This window comes from Ambystoma mexicanum, chromosome 7p (assembly GCF_040938575.1).
Source record: "Ambystoma mexicanum isolate Mex_15411 chromosome 7p, UKY_AmexF1_1, whole genome shotgun sequence".
Taxonomy (NCBI): domain Eukaryota; kingdom Metazoa; phylum Chordata; class Amphibia; order Caudata; family Ambystomatidae; genus Ambystoma; species Ambystoma mexicanum.
This window is the reverse complement of record NC_090939.1, coordinates 104704084-104724993: the sequence shown is the minus strand read 5'-3', so window position 1 is coordinate 104724993 and position 20910 is coordinate 104704084. Positions and strand designations below refer to the sequence as shown.

The 20910-nt window shown below is 48.4% G+C and overlaps 1 protein-coding gene across 4 annotated transcripts in view; it reads right to left on the bottom strand.

The window, feature by feature from the left end:
• The window catches only part of GRAMD1C (GRAM domain containing 1C), a 2017351-nt gene that overhangs the window by 798091 nt on the left and 1198350 nt on the right, over positions 1–20910 (bottom strand). For all 4 annotated transcript variants that reach the window (XM_069635887.1, XM_069635884.1, XM_069635886.1 and 1 more), the window contains one exon: positions 13387–13505. In XM_069635887.1, coding sequence (XP_069491988.1) covers positions 13387–13505 — 119 coding nt within the window. The remainder of the gene's footprint in view (positions 1–13386; positions 13506–20910) is intronic.

Genomic DNA, 20910 nt, shown 5'->3' with positions numbered 1-20910 from the left:
GGATGTCCTTTTTTATAGCTCTCCAAAGTGGGGCAAAATTTGCCTGATACAGGTCCTGCAATTGCTTCGTAATGGTTACCCCTAAATATCGGATGCAATCATGATTTTGCTTCTAGCGCCAGCTACTGAACAAGTTTTCTGAGAGGGATCCACCTTCCTTCAGTGGCAGGATGACTGTTTTGTTTAGATTGACACGAAAGCCAAAGTGGGTCCCATTTTCTGCAATTGCAGCTAAAAGGGCTGGGATGGACCAGGATGGATTCGTCAGGTATACTAGGACGTCATCTGTGAACAGGGCCAATTTGCATTCCTTCCCATATTTAGTGACCCCAGTGATTATGGCATTTCCCCGGATGTTTTGACCAGAGGATCAATCACCAATGCAAAAATCAAAGGTGATACAGGGCAGCCCTCTCTAGTCCTCCGACTCAAGGCAAAAGGGGGGGTATGCAAAGCCATTAACCACTAACTTTGCTCTTGTGTTGCTATATATAGAGCATGCCCCCCGCAATCCAGCGTGTCCCCAAGGTAGCTTTTCACAATACTCAAAAACAAACGGCCACTCCACTCTGTCGAATGCTTTTTCAGTGTCCACTGAGACTAGGGTGGGGTCTGTGTCTTAAGGGTCAATTGACGCTATTAGATCAAATGTTTTGCGGATGTTCTCTGGACACTGTTGCCCTTTCACGTAGCCGAATGTCTTCCGCAGCAGTCTAGTTCTCTTTATAAATGTCCCCTACGTTATCAGAAGCCCCCTCACTGTAGCTTTTGCTGCTTCCCAAACTGTGGGTCAGGAGGGATCACCAATGTCGTATCGTTAAAGAAATTCCCTGATTTCGACATCAAACGAGTCCCTAAAGACCTGGTCTTTAAATAGCGTGCCATTGCAGATCCATCGTTTGTCACCGTGCCCGAGCCCAGATATAGGTTTATGGTGCTCATGTCGTGATCTGACTAACCCACTAACTCAATGGATGCACTCACAATGTTGTGCTTGTATGCCACCTCCAGAAGGATATAATCAATGCGGGTGAACGTTTGGTGTGGGTGAAGAGTAAAAAGTGCATGCTCGGGTTTGTGGGTGGCAGGCTCTCCACGTATCTATCATGAAGTGTTCATGCACAAGGGGTTTGAAAAGCCCTTTTCCCGGGGGTGGAATGGCTCCCTCCCTGTATGACACCCAGTCCAGAGCCAGATCCATTACCATGTTAAAGTCCCCACCACAAATAAGTACCCCTGTTCTCCATTTGTCTAGAAAAACAAAGAGCTCCTTGCTGAATGTGATTTGTTGGCTATTCATGTGACTGCTCTTGATTTACCAGGTTTCTCCCATTTATTACCAGGTGCCTCCCGTCCATGTTCCTGCGGGGTTGTGTGATCTGCAATCCGAATGATGCCTGATATAACATGCCCAAACCTCCCTTTTTGACAAGTTCTGATGCCCAAAAGGCTCCTCCCAGGTGCCCTCCCTACGGGGTGAACTCCTCTCTGCATCAGAATTTGGTTTCTTGCTCAAAGAGGACATCCAGGCTGGACTGGGTGAATGACCTCAACAGCATAGATCTCTTTTGGGGGGGGAGTTGAGGCCCTTCACATTTAAGGACCCAAACCGAACTGGATTATCCGCCATATCTTTGGCTCATAGCAGATCTCAGGCTTGGCCTAATTTCGAGCCCCAATGTTCGCCTTTTCGTACCCTTGTTCGCGGTGGCCTGAAGTGTCCTGCCTCACTTCAAAAGTGCTGTTCCTGTGATTGCACTGCGTGCTGTTCTGTGAAAATGTGATTCATGTTGTAGATCCCTGGTTTCTGATCGCCTTCCCTCCCCTCGACCCCCGTGAAAAATCTCTCCCCTTGGTCCCCCCTCCTCCCATAACCCCAAAAAACGAAGAGAGTAATTCCCCCTTGTAACTGGAGACGTCCTAGAAAAAAAATATAGGGCCACACTAATGGGAACTCCCCGAAACCCACAACTTGATTAACCATAACATGCTTGCATTTAGTCAGCGCTAACATTCTGCAGTCAACACTTAACAACTCAGCCCAGAAAAGGAAGAAAAACGAAAAGTCAGGCCTTCATCCTCTATCCATGGCCAGTGCTCCGGCCTCTTCAGAGTCCCACCACCCCGGCGTCTTTTGGAGGTCGAAATGTCTGTACATGTACAGTCAATTGCTTGCAGCATCTCACGGAGTGTTGAATCTCTTGAATTTCCTGGTGCCCTTAGTACGCCAGGAGCCTATTGGTTTCTTAGGTGGTTCAGGAGGATGACAGGAGTTCCTCCATCTCGACTCCACCTGCTCCCACTGTTTGGCCTTGTAGCACACTGTTAGCTGCCTCTGCAGAAACCACCCTGTATTCCAAAGCCCCACCTGTAACAGATTTTCTGTTCGTGTAGCCATGTAGTAAGTGGGTGACAATCCCTCCTTTTGGTGAGAGTAGCTGCTGAGAGGTCTTGGAAGATTTTAACACGCGAGCCCTCGAAGTCGATGTGGTCTCTTGCCCACTGCACAATTTCGACCTTGTGCCTGTAATGATGGCATTTTGCTAGGACACTCCTCGGTCCATTCGGGGGCCCACCTGCCCGATGCACTCTTTCAAACTCCGGGTCCGGCGTTAGGGGGAGGCAAAGGCTTTCACTTGCCTTTCCAGGCTCAATAGGGTTTCATTTGGTGCCTCCTTGTGGCCTTGTATACAAATGTTAGATCTCCTCTGCCGATTCTCGAGGTAGTCAATCTTGGCCTGCCAGGACTACATTTCTTTGCTCCAAGTCCTGGAAGCAACCTTCCGTTTTCATTTACACCAGGTCGCTTGACAGCTGGTAATTTTACAGAGCTTCTACCTTGTCCTCGATTTTGTTGACTCTGCCTTGCAAGGCATTTATTATGGTTGCCATGCTGCTCTTCAACGACCCGATTTCTTCAGGAGTAGCCCGATATCTGCCTTTGCAAAAGCATCATGATCTGCTCGTGGTATGCTTGGCAACTCTGATGGAGGTTCAGTTGCCATGTTTGGACTTGTGCTGCGAAACTACTGTAATTTGTGTGCAGTTGCAGCGTCCAGATTTCCAGGCATTCACACCTTATAGCAGCCTGTGCTGTAGGTGGACGACCTTAACTACGTGCATGTGCCGGCGCTTGACTTTGGTCCCCTGCACCGGGTGCTTGCGCGATTGCACTTCCACGATTGAATCGTGCTTGTGAGTGCGTGCTGTAGTCCAGTGTGTTTTGAGGCAGGTAGTCTCTGGGGCCAAGGGGGCTAGTTCAGTGTCTGGCTTTGTGCTCCCACTGTCTCCCTGATTTCCGAGTTTGCTCCGTCTCTCCCTGCTGATGCCCCAGGAGGTGGGTGGCAGCGAGGCACTAGGTGTGCCTCCAAAACCATGCTGCCCCTTCACGTGATCTGTATCAGGTGCTGATGGCACCAGCTTTCAGTTTCCAGCTGCGGTATAGGGGGCTAATTACATGCAGGGCACCTCACTTGCAGAGAACCCAGGCGGCCTTCCCCACATATTCCTGGTTCTGGCTCATGATATGATATGTAATAGCGCATGTGGCCCGCTGTTACTGCGGTTTGTCGGGTAAGACAAGAGCACCACAAATTTGTAAACAGTCAAGGCGGGCCTGTGCTGCTACGATGCTAAGTTATCCGAGAGCTTGGGCTAATTGGAGTGGAGCGGGAGAATAGCGTCCAGGCCCCGGGAGTCCCCCAAGCTGGGTGTCACTTGCCGCTCACAACTAGTGCGTGCTCCCAGGTTCACAATGCTTCTTCTCCATCCCGGTTCCATTCATAGGCACTGACCTCTTTCAGGGCGCCCCATGCTTGCTTAACGGCTCTGGGGCAATGCCTGCCCTCTTGCCCTCTGTGCTGGTCTCACTTCAACAGAGCGATCTGCTTCTCTTCTTCTTGGTTCGCCTGGCTAGGGCTTGGGGACGTCACCCCCGGTCCTTCTGTCCCTACTGTATCTCTCCGACAATCCGCCGCGCTGAGCGCCGGGCAGGGCTGTGTGCACTCTCGGCAGCCTGCAAGCGCTGTGGCAGGGCCTCGCGAGTGAACACTGGTCCGTGCTGCGTTCGGGACGGACGTCCCTGCCGATTCCGTTAAGTGTCCTACCAGATGCCAGCCGCTTCCCCTCTTCTTTTATCTACTTATTTTCAAGAACGGGCCGAGTAAACTCCTGTGCGCCGCCATTTCCGCGTGGGCTTGAGGGAAGACAAAGGCTCAGGCGGCATCTGCACCCCCTGGTGATCTCCCCGGTTTAATTTTTTTCAATCTTAATGTGTTAAGTAATTCAATTAAGTAAATTTAATTTACACAAAGATACCACTCTGAAGATCAGAATTAACCGACAAGGCCATCTTACCAAAGAAATCAACAAAGAGGATTTTGGTATGGATGTATCCTAGTAGCCCCCTCCCTGTTTAATTTGTACTTAGCTGATTTGGGGGAAACACTGGTAAAGCTTTCGTAAACCCGAGGGTGGACAATAAGAATTGGTACATGGAAAAACGTGGCTAAATCTGCATGAACAATAGTATCCATCCCGACTAAATCATTGGTGACATAGTAGCTCCAAATAAAAACTCAGACAGGTCAACTGCTGTGAAACCTGTACCGAAACCCAATGATATAAGACCTTTCCTATCATAAAAGCAACTTATAAAATATTGGGGGCTGAATTTCTCTCGAGCAGTATGACAAACATTTTAATGAGATTTAGACTTAACACATTAGAACTTGAGAAAACACTTGTAGATGGGAATATACAGACTCTGTTAGTTCCCTTTGTCGTTTTTGTGGGACCTTTAGTAAAAGTTTAAAGCATTTAATCATAGAATGCGAAACCCTGATGAACCTACGAATCTGCATATTTGGGGACTTTGTAAATATTACGGAATATGTATTTAGGGATTCTCTATGGGAGCGTATTACTCAAGCTAATTTGCTTGCACTAATCTTTGCTTTACTTCGATTTATGTATAGGGTTTATCTGATTGATATGTACTATGCCTGACAAAGGAAAGTTGTAGTCCTATATGAATATAGCCTTCATAATAAAGGAAAAATGAATAAGCACATGCACTTTAGATATATATAAATGAAGGTTCCTTTTTAACATGCGTTTACGACATATTTCCTTTCTTCTCCTTTATTTCTGAAGTATGCTGTCTTTTTTACGTTTTAACCTTTTTTTTAACAAATTTTATTATTTTAAACAAACAACACTCCAACATTACAACCATATAGGAAGTTTGTGATCAATGTTAAAACATTCCATTATGTAATACTCTCCTCCATCCTCCCCTCTCCCTCCCCAAAAACTCGAGCCGTCGTATCCGTGCCATCCACCTGAGCATCTTCAGGTGTCTCAATTATCGTCAACTCATCCCAGTCTTCCGTTTCGTGATTGACCTGGTGGGGGTTTGCCATTGAAGTCACCAATTATCTCCAGGCTATCAGGGGGCCCACCTCTTCCTCCCCCCTCTAGTGATTGCTTCATACCAGGCCGCAGTTTCTGCTTCAGGCCATTTCAGGAGGTCTGCCCACCACATCTCCACTCTAGGCCGGTGGGCCACTTTTCAGCACATTGCAATTCTGCGCTTGGCCAGGATATAAGCCAGGTCTTTCATTTTGCCAATATGTTTTAGATTACGTGGCCTAGGGAAGCTCCCAAGCATACATGCCCAAGCAGGCCCCACGTCAAGCACCACCCCCCGGCTGGCCATTCTTGTCTTTAGTTCTACCCAGAATCTCTTCACTTCTGGGCAAGCCCAGAACATATGCAACTGCCCAGCCTCCTCCTCCCCGCACCTGGGGCATTTCTGTATAGCCGAGCCACCAAACCTGGCTATTCTGCTGGGGGTCAAATAAGCTCTGTGGGTGACATATAGCTGGATCTGCTGGAGTCTCGCATTCCGGGACACCTTCTTATGGTACTTTTGGGCTCTATCCCATTGTCCCTCTGTCATGGGTTCACCCACCTCCCCCTCCCAGTCAAGCCTCAATTGGAGCAGCTCCTTCCCCGCCTTTGTACTCAAGAGCTCATATATCCGAGATATTTCGTGCCCACCCTCCGAGACATCGTACATCATTTCTACGGTGGCTTCAGGTTCTTCTGCAAGTACTGTTTTAGGCCACCTTTCCCTCAGCCGTTTCATAATCCTGGAGTAAGTGATATATTGGCCCTTATGCACCCCTGTCTCCTCCAGCAACCTCTGGAATTCCAATGCCTCCCCCTCCTGCCATATGTCTCCAAGGGTGGCCAGGCCCACCGGTTCTCAGTATCTGGAGACCCCTTTAATCAGTTGGGAGTCTCCCCCACATAACACCACCAAAGGGACCTGCTGAGAGAGCGGGTCTGGGTCACCCATAGTTCTCCATGCCCTGCGCCAGACCTCCCAGCCCAGCACCAACAGTCTCCCCATCTCCGACACTTTCGTTTTGTGCAGCCTCACTGTCTCTTTTAGGAAGTATGGGGCAGAATCACCCTGCAAAAGCCTGGCTTTGCTGATTCCTCTGAGGACAACCACCTAGCTACATATAGTAGCTGTCCTGCCAAGTAATACAATTCAAAATTCGGCAGGTTTATGCCCCCCTTATCACACGAGTTTTGTAGTTTCCACAGGGCCACCCTGTTCCTAGAATTGTGCCATATGAAGCCCCTGCACAGGCTATGAAGCCTGATAAAGAATCGTCTAGGGATCAAGTACCGGACATTCACAAAAAAGTGTAACAGTCTGGCCAAAACCACCATTTTGAGCAGTGCTGCTCTTCCCATCATGGCAAGGGGTATTCTGGACCAAAACACCATGCTATTTTTAATACCTTCAACGGCTTTCTCCGTGTTGTGTTTATGCTCTATCTTGTGGTATATGTTTATGCCTAGATATCGAAACGTCTCTGTCTGCCAGGGTATCTGCAGAATGAGCAGTTTTTCCAGTGGAATACTTTTTTATCTCCCCAAGGGGAACATGATGGACTTCCCGGGGTTTACTGATATGCCCGAGAGGGCGGCATTGCGATCCATCACCTCCAGCACATATTGCAGGTTCTCTTCCGGGAAGCGTAGATAGAGGAGCATGTCATCTGCAAACAGTGATATCAAGTGTGTTTCCTGTCGTACGAATCCCCACTTCTCTGTATTGTTGCCTAAGGCAAATTGCCAACGGCTCCAGCGCAAGAATATATAACATGGGCGACCAGGGGCATCCCTGCCTAGTCCCCCTACTGAGTTTCCACTTGTCTGAAATGATAGTGTCTGTTTTGACCCTTGCAATCGGGGAGCTGTATAACATCTTGACCCATCTAATGTACCCCAGCCCTATCCCGTACCCTTTCAGGGACGCCATCAACCATTGCCACCTCACTGAGTCGAAAGCTTTGACCGCATCCAGCGACACAATGGCCAGCTCGCCCGGGTCTTTCTCAGTTTGATCAATAATATGGTGTAGCCTCCTGTGGTTGTCCGTGATATTTCTGCCAGGGACATAGCCTGTTTAGTCTGGGTGTATCAATTTGCCAATTACTCGCTTAAGCCTGTTGGCAAGCACCGCCATGAGTATTTTGCTATCTTGATGAAGCATCGATAAGGGCCTGTAGGACCCACAGTCCACATTCAGCTTGCCCGGTTTCAGGAGCGGGATGATCACCGCCTCTTGGAGGGATTCCGGCAGCTCCAACTGTTCGTAGGCTTCATTGAACATGGCAGGCATTGGCTGAAGTAGCTCCCGTCTGTACGTTTTATAGAATTCGCTGGGTAACCCATCCGACCCAAGCGCTTTACACGTGGGCAGGTGTTGGATCACTGTCTCCAGTTCGTCTGAGGTGATTGGGGCCTCTAGATATGCTCGTTCTAAGTCATCTAAGGTGGGCAGACCTATATCTTCTAATGTTTCCAGAATTTCTTGACCCATATCTCCACCTGTGTCCTCATAGAAACGTTTATAATATGAGGAACTCCTCGTTTACACCTTCCTGGGTGTTAGGGATCCGGCATTCCTCATCCCTGCCTTCTCTAATCACCGGTCGGGGTGTCTCATTTTTGTATAACCAGGCCAGTAGTCTGCCTGGCTTGTCTCCCCCCCGTATGTTGCCTTTCTGTATATTTCTTATAATTTAGCTTACATAATCTGTCCCAGAGTTCGCTGCAAGCCTTTTGGAACTCTCTTGTCTTAGCACTGTCTTCCTGGGTGGCCGCCCCCGTTCGCATCAAGTCCTCTAACTCTCTTTCTTTTTCCTGCAATTCTCGTTCTATACCCCCTTGGAGCCCTTTGGATTTTGATATGGCTACCCCACGTACCACCACCTTGAATGCCTCCCATACTGTTCCCATAGATTGTACGCTGCCGGTATTAATGTCAAAATATTCCGCGAAGGCCTCCCTCAGGCCCTCTCGGAATCCTGGGTCCTGTAGGGCCTCAGCTCCGAGCCTCCACGTTGGGATTCGCAACCTAGGGGGGTGTTGCCGCCATTCCAAGACCAAAGGCGAATGGTCCCAAAGTACCCTGGCTTTATATTCTGCACTCACCATTTCTCCCGCTATCTCGGTGGCGGCGAACACATAATCCAGCCTAGTATGCAGGTCATGTGGTGCTGCGTAATGCAAGTATTGCCTGTCCGTTGGGTGCAACCGTCTCCACACATCCTCCAGTCTGAGGTCTGTCAACAGTGTCCTCAATGCTTTAGCTGCTGGCGCGGATTTTGCTATCTTGCTATCTGACCTGTCTATCCCGGGGTTCAGGGTGCAATTGAAATCACCTCCCCACAATATCGCGCCGCCCAACAGGGGGCTACTTTTACTATATAAAGACCTAAAGTAAGCTGTGGTATCATGGTTATGGGCATATAAGTTTATGATGTTCACTTCTCCAGGAGCCCCTCCACCACCACCACCATTCTACCTTCCGGGTCTGTCGTCGATCGGAGCAGCTGAAACGGCACATATGGTGCTACCCATATGACCACCCCTCTTGCATGTGCCGAATATGTGGCTCCCGTAATGCTTCCCTTCCATTTTCTCCTAACCACCTCCAGTTTCTCCTTGGTGAGGTGGGTTTCCTGTAGCAGGGCTATATCAATCCTCATCCTCTTTAGGTACATCATTACTTTATTACATTTTAGGTAACTATTGAGGCCCCGCACGTTCCAGGTCACAACTCTGAGGTTCCCCGATTCCATTGACTTGATGTCCTCCCTCTCTCCTCCGCTTCCCATGTCGTTCCCGATGGCTCGTATTCTGGCTCACTTCCCTCCCAACCCCAACAACTTCCCCCTCCCCCTTCCCCAGCCCTACCCCAACCCTACCCCACTGCACACAACTCTTCCCCCCCCCCCTACCCAACCCCAACAAATGCCCAGCTCCATCCCTGGATCTCAGGCCCACCCACATCTGGTCCTTCCTCTTAGCACCGAGGATTAGGACCCCGCGGGGCGTCACCGGTCTACTAGTGACCTAACTAAGCGTAATGCTATGGGGGTTCAAGGGTTGTCTCCCAGGAGCTCCCACTTATATAAAAAGGATTATTCAGTTCAAACGGATCTTGCAAGCATGTACTTTCCAAGCAGCACATTCCCTGTGAGCCTTACTTAATGCTATATTCTAGTTCCAGTGTCTTGCGCTATGTCACCTAGGGTGCCATAGCCGCATGTTACTTATCTTCTTCGGCTCCTGTCTGGGTACCCGATTCTTGGGGGCAGCTCTGCATATCCAGCCACTCCATGGCGTCCTCTGGCGTTTCAAAAAACAGTTTTATTCTTGTGGAACACCTTCAGTTTGGCCGGGTAAAGCAACATATATCTATATCCTGTTTCTCATTCTGCTGCGTTGCACCTGCAAGGTGTAGTCTGGGTATGTGGTAATTTTCGCAGGCCCCCTTTCAATCGTTCCACCCTTCCGGAAGAATTCGAGTATTTTCTCCCGATCCCGGTAGTTCCGAATCTTTACAATCGTTGGCCTGCGAGGGGTTCCCGGGGGCAGTTCCGCGTCAAAGCCCTGTGCACCCTTTCAACAGCAAAACCCTGGGTCAGTACCCCTTCAGTTATTTCCTGCAGTAACATGGTTTCCACGTATTCCGTCGGATTAGGCCCTTCCATTCCTTCTGGCAATCCAACGATGCGGATGCTATTGCGTCTGGCGCGTCCTTCTGCTTCTTCCGCTCTGTTTTCCAGGTTGCCTACTCGCTGCACAAGGGCATGGAGTTCCGATCTGTGGGCAGCGCATTCCGCTGTATTTGGGGCCATCTCCTTTTCCAGGTTTCCAGTGCGCTCCGCACGCGTTCTCATATCTTGTCTTAGTAAATTCACATCTTCCTGGACCGCTCCGACCTTAAGTTCTAGTGCCACTTTCAGTTTGTTCATAGCCAGGCCCAGTTTAGTCTCCCAGGCAACTTTCAGATGCGCAATCGCAGCCAGCACCTCCTGGATTGTGCCCGGAGCTTCCTCCATCACAGTGGTAGTTTTTTCCTTACCCCTGGACCCCTCTGCCCCAGGAGATGTCTTGGCATAGGCATCCAGCGTGGGCTGCTTGCTCTTCGGTCGTACAATTTTGTTAGACATCGTGCTGTGCCAACTAGGTGTGGGCCAGCACAGCCACCTCTTGCATGAATGTCTGCGTGATGTCGGGCTATTCCTGATGTTTATGGCCCGCTTCGATCGTGTTGGGGGTATATGCCTACTGGCTTCTGCGCTCTTGGAATGGGCTGTGTCCTCCCACGTGCCTGCTCCAGCTCAGCATTATTCAGCCAGCCCACGCTGTGTTTCCCTCTGTTGCTAGTGGTCAGGCTCTTTCGCTGATTCCACACACTTCTACTCCGGGACCCGACAGGACCCCATTACCATTTGGCCCACAGTCGTGTCTTTAACGCCTTTATCGGACCACGTGCCGGCCCAGGCTGTCCTTCGCGTGTTCCCTGGGGTTCAGCAAATGTTCCGGGGTGAGCTGCCTGTTCTACCCCGTTCAATTGATGGTGGGGTTTCACAGAACTCGGATCTCGTCCAGGCGGCTTGTTATGTTGTTTACTTTGTTTGGGTAGTTGTGTGGGAGCCCCGGCACCATGCAGATGGCTCCAACTCCGGTGCAACCCTCTTCCGTCCTCAAGCTAAGGTACACAGTTTCCCCTATTCGCCAACCTGTGTTCTACTGCAGCACCAGCTCGTCTGCTGTGGTTGGCGCACTGTGCTGGGGACCCATGCTCACCAGCGCACTCCAGGGCTGCATATGCCGCTTTTCGGTCCTATTATGTGCCACCGAGGGGCCCGGCTGGGCACAACCCTCAGGGCGCATCCACTGTCCAATGGAGCCTCGGTACCCGGTGTTTGGGCTCTCTTCGCCAAGTCGGAAATGTGTGCCAGCTAGCTGTTATACTCCTGGAATGGGCTGTGCCTCCCACGTACCAGCCTTGGTTCAGTTCACTAGCCTGTGCTTGCACCGCAGCTCTCTCAGGCGCCGGTGGTCAGGCGCTTCAGCCGGCCTCCACGCGTCTGCTCTGGGCCCAGGTAGGACCCCTCACCCCCCCGACCAACAGTGGTGTCTTTAGTGCACCCTTGGGCCCTGTGCCAGCACAGACTATCCTCTGTGTGCTCTTCTTGTGTGCGGCGTATGCTCTGAAATGTATTATGCTGGTCTGTCCCGTTCTATGGGCAACCGGGTCTATTGACACCGGGTCCTCGTTTAGGTGGTTCACCGATTCCTCTCCCTTCCATGGAAATTGGTGTGGGCCCTGTGCATCCCCCCTCTGACTCTAGGTCTGGGCACTCCGGTGTCCTCGCCTTGACTTGTGCTTCATCTCGCCTGCCGCTCCATGGCTGCGGGTGCTGCCTTGTATCAGGGGCTTGCGCCCTCCCCTACTTTCCACGGCCAAGCGATCGTTCTGACGCTCCTGATATGCGTCGCGCGGGGGAGTCGTCGTCGTCCTCCTCCTCCTCCTCCTCCTCCTCCTCCTCCTCCTCCCCCCCCCCCGTCGGGTTCCCAAGTGTTCAGAGATGTCTCCGGTTTTGGCCTCCTTACTCCGCTCCTGGGTGTGATGGGTCTCAGCCCAGCCAGCTCAGGCATCCACTGGGCCCAGCTCTCGTGGGTCCCTTTGTGACCGTGCAGCAACTTCGGATTCCGGCCTCGACCACCGGTGATGCGGATCGCCACAGTCCTGCCTCCCCCGGCCTCGACACTGCGGGGCCTCCACGCCGCAAGGTGGCCCCGGATTCAGCCACAAAGCCCCAGGATCGCAGCGCCTGCTGTCCTGCCTTCTCGTCCTCAGTGGCGGCAGCGCCGCCAGGGGCTTTCCATTCTGGCGTCACACAGTGTTTGGCGATCAGCGCCGGCACAGTCTCTCGCCGTATTTCAGCTTGTCACGGGCCTCGGTGCTCGTCCTTCGATCTGGTTGAGCCCCTCCAGCCGGGTCCTGAGCTCCGCTAATGGGCTGGACTTATGTAGTGGGCTTATGTTGAAACGGGCTCTTTCTCCGCCGTACCAGCTAATGTTGTAACTGCGGCTCGTCCTACAAGACTCCACTGGCCGGGTGCTTAAGTCTGCGCACCGCCTAGGCTGCACCAGTAAGCCTGCGTCGCAGTGGCTTCAGTATCGGCTGCACCAGCTGCCATTGCAGAAGCAGCTCCACGGTCAGTTTATGGCCCTTTGTCCTCTGTCGGCCATCTTGCTGGCCTTTAGGTCTCGGGCACCGTGCATTTTCGGTTGCTATAGCTTCATAGTGCAGCTACTAATCACCCCCTCTTGGCGCTCGGTGTATGAACCGACTATTCACGCATCTCTGGATATGCTGCCGGCATACCTTGTTTCGTGAAAACTGCAATTTTCTCCAGGATCGATGTCAGATCTATGGGGAGCTCCTCCAGGGCACGTCTTTTCACGCGGCCATTTAGCCACGCCCCTTTTACGTTTTAACCTTATGTTTATTTTACATTTTGTAAGGTTTCCATGGAAACCATGAGCACAAATAAAGATTTTTTTTTTAAATCTTAATGTGTGGTTGTTTGGGTCTGTGGTTGTGTGTATGTGTATATGATTATGTGTGTTTTTCCCCAGATATTTGCGTGTTCTGTGTTTTAGATTGGTTGATGGGGCGTTTGAATGTTCTTTGTGGCTTACATTGTTCTTGCTGTTGAATGTAATATCTGTATCATTCTTGATTTGTGACAGTTGATTGTTTTATTTATTGAAAATATAAAAATATAATTATCAAGAAAAAATTATCTTAATGTGTTTTTTGAACCAGAGATTCAGTCTACACTCTTAAATTAGTGTCATATTTTGTAGCCCTGTCAAGGCAGATGGAAACATGGTAGGGTAATGTTGGAACATTTTTGGAAGGGTGTAAACTCGACAGCAAACGTATAGCTACCATTAATAGTCACAAATAGACAGCCAATCCTGAAGCCCTACCTGTGTTGCCCGTTATCATCTGCTGAAAATGTGAAGTTCTCCATCTCTTCATTGTTTAGTCCCAGATCCGTGCCATAGCTCTGCTGTACGAGATGCCAAAACTCACGCTTTGTCAGGGTCTGAAAGAGTGAAGAGCACACTGCAGGTCACACACTGTCTTCACCACCACATGTTAATATTTAGGTGAAACCATCATTCAACATCACATGATTTAGAATACACATTTACTGATGCTCCAGAGTACTTTATAAGATCTACCACAGTGAAATATTGCCTCCAGTAATGACAAACTTTGTCGGCCTGGTTTACAAATCGTTAATAAAGAGGAGCTACTTCTTGGTAATTTATGGCTTACACCTTTGCCCGAGACTTGACCATGGGACTCTCCTTAGAATTAAATATGTCACTATCAGCTCTCCCACGTGTCATGCCTGCATGATCATTTATTGGCTGATTCTTTGCCATGAGATAGATTTCGTGATCCATTTTGCAACCACTGTATTCCTATTTCTAGGCCATTTAGAGCATTTTGGTAGATCTAGACAGTGAGGGTAGTGCCACAAAGTATCACTGAACATCTTAAAAGTCCAAAACCCTGCAGATTGCCCTGTCCAATGTTGCCCAAGATCTCTCTGCAGCATCTTTCTGATACAATCTTGTTGGCAGTCTTCTTCTCACTGACTTTAGAAAACACTGTTGCAATGCCAGCGGAAGCGGGACCAATTTAGAATACAACTGGTTTCCTAAAATTAAACACTTGTGAAAAAAAAGCCTTTTCCCAACCTTGAAAAGCATTCTGTTGTGACAGAGAGCCGGCCCACCACCCACAGTTCGTTGTAGGGCCCAGATGTGGTGCAGGGGATAGTTTGCATGGCTTATACAGCCACTCCACAGGTAGGTTCCACCGGCAGACCACTTACGTGAAATTGACCACTTATTTGGAATTGCTGCGGCAATCTCCCCAGGGCAGGAGGTGCATATGGTTGCCAACCCCAAAAGTCCTGCTCCCTCTTTCAATCCTTCCCCATTTAAGAAAGGGTTTATCAAGAATAACAGAATATCAAAACATACTTCCGCCTCCAGTTGTTCAACCTGCGGCTGCGGGATTCCCAGATACTCAGCGATGCTCAGCGATGCCGGCCAGCCTCTCACGGAAGGCCCTGACTGAGGAGGAAGTGGCCTGGTCCTCATCGTCATCCATGTCCCCTGCTGTGTCCTACAGGTCAGGTGCTGCTAGTGGAGTGCTGGTGCGGGCAGCTGTGGCGTGCTGACGGGCAGTGCCAGTGGCTGCAGCGGGGGCTGTACCGGGGGCAGAGCCGTCGCGATATGCACCATCAGTTCTTTATCAGACACTTGCTCATTTGTCTCCTCGTACGCCTCTATTTGACAACAGTTATGTTGTATGTCTGTTGCCTGTGTGCTTATTGCTGGGTCCAGTTTCTTACCATCCAACATGGTCGATTTTATTTTCTCCAATTCTATCGCAGTTGAACCCTTCTGATAAGTAATTCCTGTACTGTATCAACAAGACACACCAGCCCATTCTTAATAGTCTGTTCCCGATACAAGAAATTGCAAAGTGGTGATAACGCTTGCTGTATCACCAGCATTTCAACTTGCATGTTGGAGGATTCTTCATATGTCTAAATCGAAGAAAATATGGAGGTAAGTAGGGGAGAGCAGAGGACTGGACATTGTCTGTAATTCGTTCTAAATCTGGGGTTATAGATAAATTGCCCATCATTGGAGGAGTGTCCACTGGATCACTGGATTCGGAGTCCGGTGGCTGGAAAGTCGGCACCAGTAATTTTGTTAGTCCCCATTCCCATGGAGGGGAGCACCAGCATCATTAACAACGGTGCTGGTGCTTCTGTGAGAACTCTGCAAGTGGGTTCCGTCCCGCCTGGCAGGTAGGACGGCACCTGCTCCCAGAGTTGTAGTGTGCCGGTCTGAAAACAAAGGTGACGGTAGGCTTACCGGCACCGTTGTTTCCAGACCGGCACACATGTAATGAGGCCCCAATGTCATTATGATCCAAGTCCAGTGCAGGCTTGGATAGATTACCCATCCTTGCCAGTGAATCCATTGTCTTGTCATTCTCAATCAGTTCCAAATCCAGATCGGGCACTGACTCCTTATGGAGGCTCAGACAAAAGATATATATATTTTTTTTTAAGGGTGTTTTAGTTGATTTTCCAACCAGAACATTTAACAACTCTCCCCTCCCCCAGGTTCGGCCCTGAGACGGTTTCTTGTCCATGTCGCCCCTGAAGGGGTGACCAATTCTAGTCCTTTCTCTGTGTGCTTTCAAGCAGTCGACCATCTGTGTTGTCCCCTTGGTCCCTTAAATTAAGTTCAATAGGCTCATTCTCCGCAAGCACCATGCCATTCTGGTCACCTGCCGGAGGTATCCGATCACCTGTGAGCAGTCTGCGAGAAAGCCCAGCTGGTCCCCCTGTAGCGAATATGTCACCCATTCGAGTGCTCCGAAGTTCCACATTTTCCCCACGCACTCGTGCTCCTGTGAGGGGGGGGTGATCTCTTGATTTCCACTTCATCGCAAGTGTGAGGGCCCCCGCCAACAGCATTATTGCATGAACCTTTAGTTCGGCTCTCATGGTTAGCTCCTCCAAGTGAGCCCCCATCCCCAAAAGAGCCAATCCTTTGTTTTCCCTCACTTTCATCCCCAGGGTTGTCTCCAGCCCTTTGTAAATTATACCCCAGAACTAAATTTTTGGGCATTCCCACCAGATGTGGCCCCCGGTCCCTTCTCTGCCACAGTCTCTCCAGCACATCTTCAAGACTTGAGTCGTAGCTCTTATGTGGCCTCACCAGAATCAAGTGCCATTGCACCATCAGCTTCACCCACATTTCTTGGGTTTGAAGGTATCTAGTTAGTTTAGGGATGTGTCTCCAGAGTTGGTGCCTGTCTGCCTCCTCCATTGTCTGAGCTGTTGACTCCTCCCATTTGTTCATGTATATTCTCACCCCTGTCTCCTTTCCCTGTTTGGCCTGCAAGTAAATTTGCCCCACCATGTGGGCGTTCTCTGTTTATTTTACTAAGTACTTTTCAAACTGGGTCAAGGCCCTCATCGCCCCTTCCCTCACTGAGGACTGCATCACCCAATGCCTTAGTTGGGTATATCTATACCTCTCCCCTCTCCCAGCCCAAAATCCTCTTTGGTTAAATGTTTTGATTTCGGTTCCCTCGAACAGGTCGCAAGTTTTGTGGCACCCTCCCTCTTGCCAGTCGATGAATCCTTTGCCTCCCAGCCCTGTTGAGAACTGTGGATTGTCGAATATGGGGATACACGGGGACGGAAATGTTCATAATCAGGCTCTTTTCACAAGCTTGTGGCAGGTATTCCCCACCATTGACACTATACTACTCTGATACATGCTGGTTGGTTTGTCTATCTTAGGTTTCCATAAGATCTCCTTTAAATTCCCTCCTACCACATCCTTGTCCATTGCTCTCCATAGCTTTCCCCGGTCGTCTCTCAGACAGTACCTCAGAACTTCTCAGACAAAGATTTAAGAGGGAATTAATATCTATTGGGTTAATGAGAGAAAGGTCTGCTTCTGTCTGCGCTGTAACTTTGTTATTGCTTGTGTGTGCTTCCCAAAGATCTTTTTTTGAATTTGTAACAAACATCGCCGTTTTATAAAAGCAGTCATTTTCCCTTTGGTAACAGCAATTGTCTCCTCACGGCTTGTATGTGAGTTCACCACTGTGCCAGTGGTATTATCACATTTACTTGCATATTTTTCACCTTGTTTTTATTCTGTTACCAGCAAGCGACAGTTCTTTCTTAGTGAGGCGTGCATTGCTGCTTAATGAATATTTAGCTGCTGCCGGCATACTAAAATGAAGTCTTGCCACAGCCAGCAATATGACAGCAAGGTACTGTTCGTATTCCCCTTGCCTCCTTGCCCGGCCACTTTGTCGTACCATTGCAGGACCACTTACTCACTCTCCACTTACCGCTCTGCGTCCCGTGGGTAAGAGAGGTTTTTAAGTCTTTAGGATCACTACAGCACGATTGCCACTCCTCCAGTAACAGACAGGAAAGAAACATTCTGACACCGCAGCCAACTGCAGTACCACACAAGATAAAGGGGGCACTCCTGTTCTCAGTGTACCTGGAAACTCAGGTGGTGTTCTCCTTCAAGCACTTTCGAGCCTCATGCTTTCTTCAAGAAGGCAGTTCGGGGTGTTGATTATTTCACCCCCCTTCCATCAGTGCAGGAGATTCAGTTCCTTGTAGTTGCAAGGTGCTGAGAACAGACACTCTCCTATTACTGTAGAGCAGAACCTCATGGGGGCGCGGGGGAGACCGAGTGCAGAATTCCTACGATGCTTTCTTTTAACTTTGGGTCCCATTGGCCTCATATGGCAGGTTTTCGACCGGGTTTCCTCTATAAATCTCCCCTGATCTGATTTGCATCCAACCCCTTTGGATTGGACGCATCGCCATGTGAACGTACTCAAAGTATTTATTCCTTTTTCATTGAAATTATATCACTCTGTGTCAGTTCATTTGATCTGTCAAACAATTAAAAGCGCATTTCTCATACTCCCGCCCGTCTAGGACTAAAACCATAAAGGCCACAGACATTTTAGCCACAAAGAAACTTATGCAACAAACTATGGTACATGCCTGTACTTCATACCATCTTATTGCAGCTGAGGAGGGCCTAATGAGCTTAGAATAAACACAGAACCTCCTCCACTAAATAGCTTACTACTTCCATAAGTGAGGTATACTAGCTTGCAATTATCGAAGCAAAGAACACATTTTTTACCTCTTCTACAGAGTCTTCCTCCAACACTTCTAAACAAATTGCAGCTACATTACCTCATGAAAATAAGTCCTCTCTTACTCTCTTCCTACCTCCTTTGCAACCACCTCAGAATGGCTCAGTTCCTTCCAAGCTTTCTTTGACAAAATCACTAACATTCATTGTCAGATTGAAAATAACGTTACACCTCAGGGTTGTCATACTTCATCTCCTTTTGTTCACCTACAACCTATGATCTTATCCTGACCTAGCAATGCAGTTTCAAGTTGGTAACAGAGTAGCAACAAAGCATTACTGAAATTACACAATCTACTCGAGTCTTGACAACTATGAAGATTCACAAGGTGTTGTTACTTCTCCCGGGGTTCTTTAGCATGAGGCTAGGGAGGTACGTCCGCTACCCAATAGTCCCCATAGGTGTGGGTTAATGCGGGAGGACGTCATGGGGAGGGACTCTCCCTCTGGGGATAAGGACGATAACCTGGGGTACAGCCCATTGAATGTTGTTACTCCCTGACATTGCTTAGCCTTCCCTAATGTCCAGAGCCACTACATTGAAAGCCAAAAGTACTAGGCCGAGGAGGAATACAGAACACATGCATATTACTGACTGTGATCACACTGGTACAAGGTGGCCCCGCAGAGGCATGCAGATTAGGTCAGTAACAAAGAAGAAGGACTTGTGCAATTTGCATAGGAGGAACTGGATACAATGTATAAAAAAGAACAAAGGACTACTAGATGTGTCAAGCGCCGTAACAAGAAGTACAGTGATGGCAGATACAGCGTATCCAGTCCTGTTGGGGAAAGCAGCTGGTGTCCCAATTCTCCAGTACGGGAGATTCAAATGCCGACCGACAGTTGGGAAAAAGAGAGTGGCAAGAGGATGTCATAGAAGTTCTCTGCCTGCCGAGTGAAGGTGGACCGAATCCCAAAGCCATGCTCAGAGTGGCGACAATAGCTTCAAATACCAGTATGGTTAATCGTTGAGGATGCCTGTATTGTATTTACAGCTAAATCATAACAAGAACAACCATAACTAGCTAAAAAGCTAGCTAGTTACAGGAGGTTAGGGCAACTCCAGTAGCTGCACTATTGTGAGATTGGGAACAAAGCATTTTATAAAGAAAACGCTCGAAAAACATGCCTTCTGCTACTACGCAGTGGCTATGTGCAACTGAAGCCGCAAGGTGCCAACCCTACAAAGTTCTGTAAATACCTTGCAGTTCCTCAGGTATCACTCCAACCTTTAGCGCAATTAAGTGTTTTGCATTGTATAGTTATCGAGGGAAGACACTAACAACCTAACGGTATCGAAGTGCTCTAGAATAGGCAATATATGTAGCAAAAGCAAGGAACACAACAGCTGAGAAAAACTAACGAATCAAAACCGAGAATAAGTAAACAAGCTATGAGTGTCTTCCAAAGCAACTAGTACCTCCCTAAGGGAGAATTTGAACAAGGCTCTGGGTTGACTTTGGAGAAGCATGGATAAACGTGCAGGGATAAACGTGGTAAAATGATGGATATGCGCCCATGGTATGACAGCTGTTAAACTAAGAATGTTGATAAAAGACCCAATACTGGGAATCTTCACATTTCCATGTTTATATTTGCCCATACATACAGATAATTTGCTTGTCTTGCTCCAAGATGCTTACATTGGTATAGAGTGGACGCCAATTGGCAATCCAGTTCCCAGAGTACTGCTACATTGTAAGCTAGATCTACTGATATCCAATATAGTTTAAAGATATTTGCTTTGGACTACCTTGAGTCATTAAATCGTGTATACCATTTTAGCTGCTCAGACTATTTTTAACCCACTTTATATTGTTTTTCAGAAAAAAACAGAAAGTCAATAGAAAAACAAATGCATAGGCAGCTGGCAATATATATCCCATCATATCCAATCAATGAATGTTGACCTATAAAATCAACATATAAATGTCACTAAAGGTGCACACACAGTAGTACAACCAATTGAGTACTGAAAACACTTTAACACTTGGTAACAGTTTGGCTTGCAAATTGCAATATCCAACTAAGCCCACGGTCCACTTTGAATTTGGATGGATTCCTCCCTGCCGCTTAAAGTAAAAATGTCTCTTGACATGCAGCTTGGCTGAAAGGCAAAAGGATGACAAAGTGCTCTTGAAAATTACAATGAAGGCCTCAACTCAAAACTCTTAAAAACGGATAAGCAACCAATAAATGCCTTCAGGGATTGGATTCAAGAAGCGATGAAGCCAACGTAGGCATAGTTAGAGAAATGTTTTCTTGAGCCTTTCAAAGTCTGACTTTTTATCCTAGAATACCAAAAACAATTAAGAGTACTATTGAGATGCAACCTCTTCTACAGCCCCAACAGTACAAAAGGCTATAGCTCGAGCTGGCTACTGGATGCTCCACAACCAGCTGGCTAAACAGGCAGTGTCAAATAGACAGTCAAATGGTGTACTGAAATCACTGATTTAAGGTAGATCTCATTTCTGTTTTGAGGCTTTGTAAAGCTTTGTAGAAACAATTGAACTAGGGCTGCACACATTTTTCTTTGTGGAGGGCACGATCATCTAAAGAGTAAACCAGACAGAGGTTTTCTTTAAAAAAAAAATATGTTTTTGTTTAAACTGGAAACAGATGCACATTTTTAATGTAAACCCATTAACTTTATTGCTCTATTTTTAATTTTAACATTTGTATTACAGTAAAAATAAAACA